General features: G+C 40.8%; 1 protein-coding gene across 2 annotated transcripts in view; it reads right to left on the bottom strand.

Moving 5' to 3' along the window:
• Nucleotides 1–8,351, bottom strand: part of SBF2 (SET binding factor 2) — a 227,000-nt gene that overhangs the window by 181,395 nt on the left and 37,254 nt on the right. For both annotated transcript variants that reach the window (XM_082192752.1, XM_082192753.1), the window contains exon 2: nt 4,776–4,861. In XM_082192752.1, coding sequence (XP_082048878.1) covers nt 4,776–4,861 — 86 coding nt within the window. The remainder of the gene's footprint in view (nt 1–4,775; nt 4,862–8,351) is intronic.

Here is an 8,351-nt window from a genome sequence, read left to right as displayed (position 1 = left end):
TACTGCTCTTGCAGCTAATGTTAAAACCAACTAACGGAAGAAGTTATTTAGAATTATTTGTGAAGTTGGATAGAAAGGAATTGATTCTGCATTCCAATCAGACTTGTGCTAGTATATATTATCTGTGTCGTTAGTCTTGTTAAAATATATTTAAAAAGCACACGAAAGCTTATACGAAGAACAAACTTAGTTGGTTTCTAAGGTGCTACTGGACAATTTTTTTATATATTTCGACCACGTTAGACCAACACAGCTACCTACATTAGTCTTGTTAGTTTCTCTGCGGCAAGAACACTCCAGTTTCCAGAAGAAGAAGAAGAAGAAGAAGAAGAAGAAGAAGAAGAAGAAGAACTTTGTACGGTGATCTCAAAATCTAGGAGTTAGCTCTTTACAATATCTTGGCTGCAAGAAAGTTAAAACAAGCTTTGCTACATTTGACCATTTCAATTATAACATCTTGCAAACAGGCATTTCACAAGATGCCTAGCCAATTCTACAGAATATAAAACAACTTTAATCTATAATTCTACCTCAAAGCATGCTAACATCACACTGCCTTCTATATTTACACACACTTCAGAACATGATCTAATGCAAGGTTTCTCAAACTTGGGTCTCCAGCTGTTTTGGACTACAATTCCCATAATCCTTGACCACTGGTCCTGCTAGCTAGGGATGGTGGGAGAAGTACAGTCATACCTCGGGTTGAATGTGCTTTAGGTTGAGGGCGTTACTTCCGGGTTTTGCCGCTCACGCATGCGCAGATGCTCAAAATTACCTCACGTGCATGCGTGGAAGCGGCAAAATGCGAGCCGCGCACGCACAGACACATCTTACGTTCCATTCAGGATGCGAACGGGGCTCCGGAATGGACCCCGTTCGCATCCCGAGGTACCACTGTAGTCCAAAAATAGCTGGAGACCCAAGTTTTGGAAACCCTGATATAATGCATTCAACTTCAGTTTCATTCCAATTCAAGTAGTGGCATGAAGATCAGGGAAAGAATACAGAATTCCTTGCTGAGATTTTCAAAATAGTGGCAAGCAGATAATTATTTTTTTAACAGAATGTTAGGGTCTGTACAGGCAACACTTCTTCATTCCTGCTTGGGAATGGGACCACCCAAAGAGATTTGGGCAAACTCCTGCAATTGCAAGAGGAGGAAGGGGAAATTGGAAGGAATTCATATTGAAAAATAAATGAAAGGCGTACAGATCTCCCTCTTCATAGTTTCTACAGCCAGACAACCGTAGAATGATAAAACACAAAGAGAACAAATGTTAGCCAAAGTCAACCCAATAATATAGGGGGTATCAACACCACTCAAGGCTGCCCAAAAAAATAATGAGTAATAAAAATTATAACTGAACTGCAGAGACTAGAGAAGGAAGCATAGCACAACAAGCAGATTGAATAAAGAAAGAAGAATCTGAGAAATGCTGGGGGACTTTCTCAGAGGAGTACAGAACTAGGATGAAAATATTGTACAATACTGTGGGAGAATGTGAAGCTTTTTGAAGCTCAAACAGGGCAATAATTTCCTTACATGAGGAGGGAGGGAGTGGATGCTATACTGCAATGAAGGAACACATCTTTTCTCATCCTCCCAAACACAAAGATGGGGTGCTCCATGAAGGGAAACAATACTGAGTCTCAAAGGCACAAGTCTGAGAGCACATGGTGAAATTACTAGGAGCGACTGAGGCAGCTTGAGTCTGGTCAGTGTGTGGATGGGAAACACCTGAGAACCTCATGTACACCGCCTTTTGTTCAGAAAAACATGATGCAAATGTACCAACTTATTAGATCCCAGCTGTAATCAGGGACTGGCTGGGAGAGAGTAAAATGTAGTCCATCAATCTTATTGAAGTCCCTGAGTATTCATCTAAACATTTAAAACTCCTTAATACCTTTAAATCCATTTAAGTCAAGGATGCCATGTTAGATATATAAAACGTTATTCACTCTCCAGTATATTCTGAAACATCCTCACGACCAAGTAATTCCTGAATCCTTATTTTCAAAAGGCCCAAGAAATGTGGAAGTCTTATTGGAAAATTCTCAGTTGTTGACAACTACGAAAATCAAAATTTACTGGGGATCATTTTATTTTATATATACTGTGATTTCAGAATTTATTGTTTTTACATTATTCTGTTCTTCAGTTATATTCAGGAAAATTCTTGGATCACATCACTAAAAATATTTTCCTAACAATGTGATTTTTACAAGCCACAGAAAATATGTTCTGAGAATATTTACTACAACATTAAAAATGAAGAAACAAATCAGTACATTATGAAACTATGCTACAGAAGCATAGTTCCTGTAGAGAACCACCTACAGTCATTTTACTAATTTCAGAACACAGTTTACGGACAATTGGCTACTGATCCACAACACTTCCTAGAAAGCAAAATGCAGATTATATGTGGTGATGTCATAATGTCATCATCATGCTTGTTAGAAATGAAGGACCTCAGTTATGATTGCAATGTACACATTTGCAAGAATATTCTCTTATAGTCCTCCTCCAAGGCCCAACCACATGGAAAATGAACTTCAATCAAATTATAAAGCTAGAACTGTTGTTTTCTCAAAATAATTAAAATAGAAGAATGTAAAAATTATACTAAAGTAGCCAACCCTTGTTATATGAAGCAACTTTAAAAGCGCAATTATGAAAATATGATGCAGCAAACTGGCGAAATACCTAGAGATGTTCTTTCCTAAAAGCATTTTCTAGGCTTTTATTATTTTCCATAATTGATCTACAATTATTTCCCGGCAATTATAAACACATCACAATCATCTGATCTGGCATACTTGAAACCCTCTTTGCAAAGTTGACAAAATGTAGCTACAAGTTGACAAAACATAAATGTTACAAGTTGTGAAGCAGCCTTCTAGTCTATTCAAGCATACAGAATATTAGTTTTAATGAAAGCAGAAAAAGGAAATATCAAGAGGTAGCCCAGTCTCTCTCAGCAGCATGTTTAATTTATCACATTGTTCTTTTATACCCTTTTCTCCACCCCCACTGTTCTGCCCGGACACTGAGGTCCAGTGCCGTGGGCCTTCTGGCAGTTCCCTTACTGCGAGAAGCAAAATTACAGAGAACCAGGCAGAGGGACTTCTTGGCGGTGATGCCCACCCTGTGGCACACCCTCCCACCAGACGTCAAAGAAATAAACAACTATCTGACTTTTAAAAGACATCTGAAGGCAGCCCTGTTTACGGAAGCTTTTAATATTTGATGAATTATTGTATTTTAATATTTTGCTGGAAGCCGCCCAGAGTGGCTGGGGGAACCCGCCAGATGGGCGGGGAATAAATTATTATTATTATTATTATTATTATTATTATTATTATTATTATGCACAGGTCAAGATGCTGGTCTCAAAAATAGCTGCTAGGAGAGAAGGAAAACAAAAACAAGCACCTAAAGTTACAAATGCTAGTTGCATTTTAGGGTGGTTTTTTTTTAAAAGAACTTGACTATTAATACAGTGGTACCCCTCAAGACAAACGCCTCGCGAGACGAAAAACTCGCAAAACGAAAGGTTTTTTCGTTTTCGAGTTGCCTCGCAAGACGAATTTCCCTATGGGCTTGCTTCGCAAAACGAAGCTTGCCCCGGGGACAGCGGGTCTTCTCTTTTGAAGCAAGGGGCGGCGGGGAGAAGCGATCTTCTCCCCGCAGCCCCAGGTCCGGGGACAGCGGGAAGCGCTTCCCGCTGCCCCCGGACCTCTTTTGAAGCAAGGGGCTGCGGGGAGATCGCTTCTCCCCACCGCCCCTTGCTTCAAAAGAGGTCCGGGGACAGCGGGAAGCGCTTCCCGCTGCCCCCGGACCTCTTTTGAAGCAAGGGGCTGCGGGGAGATCGCTTCTCCCGGTGCTCCGAAGCCGGGCGGGGGGGCGGGAACACCTGCCCCCACCGCCCAGCTTCGGAACGCTGCTCCGAAGCCGGGCGGATGGCGGGAACACCTTCTGAAGGCGGGCGGGGGGCGAAAGTCTTTGTCCCCCCTGCCTGCCTTCCCAGGGGCTTTTAAATCGCCCCGGACAGCGGAGAAGTCCTCCACTGTCCCGGGGCGATTTTAAAATGCCGCCCACCAGCATTTTAAGATCGCCCGGACAGCGGAGAAGTCCTCCGCTGTCCCGGGGTTTTTTAAAATGCTGGGGGTGGGAAGAAAAGCCCTTGCCCCCCCCCCAGCCTTCAGAAGAGGTCCGGGGACAGACTGTCCCCGGACCTGGTCTGAAGGCGGTTTCCCTAGGAACGCATTAATTGATTTTCAATGCATTCCTATGGGAAACCGTGCATCGCAAGACGAAAAACTCACAAGACGAAGAGACTTGCGGAACGAATTAATTTCGTCTTGCGAGGCACCACTGTAGATGTTATTTTTCTTATGATTAATATCCAGAAAGATGCTGCTGCATGTGCATATCTTATGCATGCCTAGGTGCTCCATGAATGACAGATTGTATATTTTGTCACAAAAGAACAGCAGTGGATCCCCTCCAACTTTTCATTCTTAAAGTCAGAGATCCAATGACTGATTCTTATGTAACATCTGGTGGCGTAATTGAGGCGATCCTAACGTCACCTGGGTCCAGGATGACACTTAGCAAAAGCTGATTTATCTCAAGAATTCGCTAAAAGCATGCAGACACCTTTTTCACACTGACATCCTCTCTGAAGATGATGTTGAGACTGTTAATCTAGATCTACATGCAAGATTATAAAGCATTTACAAATGCATGTCACAGAGCAACTTACCAACTCTATTCCCTGTGGAAAAGGAGTGTCATCCAAATCCTTTAAGGGAAATCTCTGGATTATTTTCCCCAGACCATCTCCTGATCCTAAAGTGGAAGGAAAGGGAGAGAGGGAGAGGGGATCATGATGTTTTGCTTTTCCAGTCAACAGTTTACACATATGAAAAAAGTCACAATCTAATGCATACTTGCATCTGGTTAAACTGTGGCAAGAACATTTTGAGTTCTAGAAACTGTATTCAAGTGACTGCTGAAGACTGCAGAATTTAAGTTCCAGCGACACATACACGGTACCCAATCTTGTTTTCAGAAACTATGTTCTGTATTTTTACACACAGCAGTGACATTAAGACCCACTGAATACTCAATGTATACTCTTAGACATAGGCATAATGATGCCACAATGCAATAATAAAAATTCTTAATTTTACTATGCACCCATCGTGGTACTTCTTGCACATCAACCACTATGGAGATTAAACCAGATAGGAAAATGTACAGTTGCATAAAAACGCAAGGGGGAGCACATGAATGTGTCATCCCTACAGGAATATGTAACAGCATAGTACAAAATCAATTTAGCATTTCCACCTTCCGTGTACATTTATGGCTTGCCTCTATTCAAGGTATTGTAACTTAACTTGTCCCTGAGCAAACTCCCATATAGCTTCCGTTCAGTCACTGCAGATCTGATGTTGAATGGAAGATACATATTCAAGAACCAGTGCAAGTAAACTCCAGTTTTACTGTACTATAAAATACTGCTTCATTGCATCATATTACACACATTTTAATTTACGGTAATATAATTTAATGGAACCCAGTACTTGTACATGATCTAACTGTGCTTGAAGCACCATACAGTAAACAAGAAAAGAAAGCTGGATCTATCTTAGAGGTCAGTTAAATATACAATTAGCTTGTGTGTGTGTGTTTTCAGGAGGGCGGGCAGTTTTGTTTCAATGCAGCATTTTAAGCAACATAGTAAGTGCCCATGAGAATCAGATCAACCTAGTTCAGCATTCTGTTCCCACAGTAGCCAATCAGATGCCTATGGGAAGCCCACAAACATCACATGAAGACAACAGCAGTCTCTCCCTCATGATACCCAGAAACTTATACTGGAAGTAGCACATCCTTATCCTCCATGAATTTGTCTATTTCCTTTCAAAGCCATCTAAGTTGGCAGCCATTATTACAATGAACCATGGCAATGAATGCCATAGTTTAACTGTGCATTATGTCTCTCCTCAATCTTCCAACATTCAGCTTCATTGGATGGTATTCTGAGAGGGGAAGATCTTCTTAATCCACTTTCTCCACAGTATGCATCCATTTTATACACCTCTTTCATGTCCCCCCCTTACTTGCTTTTTTTCTTCTTCCCCAAAACAAAGGGGCCCCAAACTTGTAATTTTCCCAACCCCTTGATCGTTTTGGCTGCCCTTTTTTTAACCTTTTCCAGGTCTACAGTATCCTTTTTTTATGTGTGGCAATGAGAATTTTATATAGTATCCCAAATGCAGTTGCACTACAGATTTGTACTGAGGCAATGTAAGATTAGCAATTTTATTTTCAATCCATTTCCTAATTATCCCCTGGAATCTAGCTCTTTCACAGCTGCTGCACATATTTTAAACAAGCTGTCCACTACAACCCCAAGATCCCTTTCCTGGTCAGTAACAGCCAGTTTAGTGCACTACAGTGGTACCTCGGGTTACATACGCTTCAAGTTACATACGCTTCAGGTTACAGACTCCGCTAACCCAGAAATAGTATCTTGGGTTAAGAACTTTGCTTCAGGATGAGAGCAGAAATCGCGCGGCAGCGGCGCGACAGCAACGGGAGGCCCCATTAGCTAAAGTGGTGCTTCAATTTAAGAACAGTTTCAGGTTAAGAACGGACCTCCGGAACAAATTAAGTACGTAACGAGAGGTACCACTGTATTAGTGTTAATGTAAGGTTAGGAAGTTTTGCCCTAAACAGCATCACTTAAGGAAGCAAGCTGCAAAGTGCTTTTTACATACAATACACTTTTATCCAGTATCTGCAATAGGCCACATTCATTTTAAGTTGCCATTAATTTTAAGTTGTATAATCAAGTTGCCGACATTATGTAAACATATTGTGTAATGTGGAAACATTCTATCATACTTGCGTAAAATCTAGGTAGATATATAGTACCAGGATACTATTCTAATTTTATATTCCTTGTTAAAGATCAGATTGAAAGAAATAGAACAGATATCCAGAATACAACTGGTTGTATCATCAAGCTTTAAACACGGAGTGATCTGAGAGATCAATTACAAAATTGCAACATCACAAAAATATAATATACAAAGTTATGCAGGAATACACCTGTAAGTCGCCCCAAATATTGATTACATAGGACTGTATCCAATTGTGTCCCTGAACTTATATGAAGCTTCTGTGAGTAGAATGGGGGGGGGGTAGTTTTTGCTGAGTCACCCTCCCCTCTTAATTCCTTCCACACAATCTGCCCTAGAGCATTGTGGACCATTTGGAACAGCATGGAGGGGGGGCTGCCAGAGAAGGGAGGAATTCAGAGAAATCACCTTCCACTAGATCCATGAGCTGCTGGTTTCTTCAGTTGGTAAAACATCAGCAAAATGCATCAGTAGTTCTGTGTTCTTTTTTATTCTCCTTATATGAAGGGGATGTGGTCTTTTAAGGTCAGGAGGAGGGAGGGGGAGAGAGAGAGAGTACATGACTTTATGTGGCTGCTGTATCATTGCCTGCTGTCTCCTGACTGGAATGTGTAGCACAAGCTCATTCTGGCTGACTCTTCTGGCTTTGAAAAGGACAGGCACCTGGGATGTTGCCATCCCAGAATATTGGGGAGGTGACTGGAAGTGGTAGCAGAAGCAGGCGGAAGCTTAGCAGAGAATGAGTGAAGACTCTAAATAACTGCTTGCAAGACAGCATTAATATTGATATACATCAGAGCTACTCCCTCCTATTTCAATGTAGCCTCCCAAGAATGAAGTCATCAAAAATAAAATAAGGATATCAGACCTAACATCCACATTTCTCTCAAAAAATGCAGCACATTCTACTTTTAAAAAAAATCTCAAGGGAAAAGTACACACCAAATTCTTCCAATATTTTGATATAAATTTGTGATGATCCCTGATTATTTTTTGTTCCTTAGACCCATAAAGTCAACTCACAACATTAAACTGCAATAAAATTCCTAGCTCCCATAAATTCACCGGGTCATTGACTTTAACAATCTTCAACTGACTCGTTCAAATTGTCAGCTAGTCTCTTGTTTTGGATATCTCTGATTACAGGATTTCTATCACACTGTAAATGCGAACACACACACATCATTTTTACATTCTTAAACATGACAACAAAGAAGGTGTTAGCAAAAAATGTTTTATTAGGAGCATATGAAAAAAATTGTAGCAAGCAAGGCTGGTTTCAAGTTCAACAGACTAATGGCAGTTATGACAACATTCCATAAATATTGGGAGGCAACGTTCCAAAGAACAACTCCTTGTCAAATAAAATTTCATTCAAACTTCTTTTCACTTCCAGATTATAATGT

Source organism: Podarcis vaucheri (assembly GCF_965113315.1).
Source record: "Podarcis vaucheri genome assembly, chromosome: 1".
Classification (NCBI taxonomy): Eukaryota; Metazoa; Chordata; class Lepidosauria; order Squamata; family Lacertidae; genus Podarcis; species Podarcis vaucheri.
The sequence above is the reverse complement of the archived record's forward strand: the minus strand, read 5'-3'. Positions and strand labels throughout refer to the sequence as shown.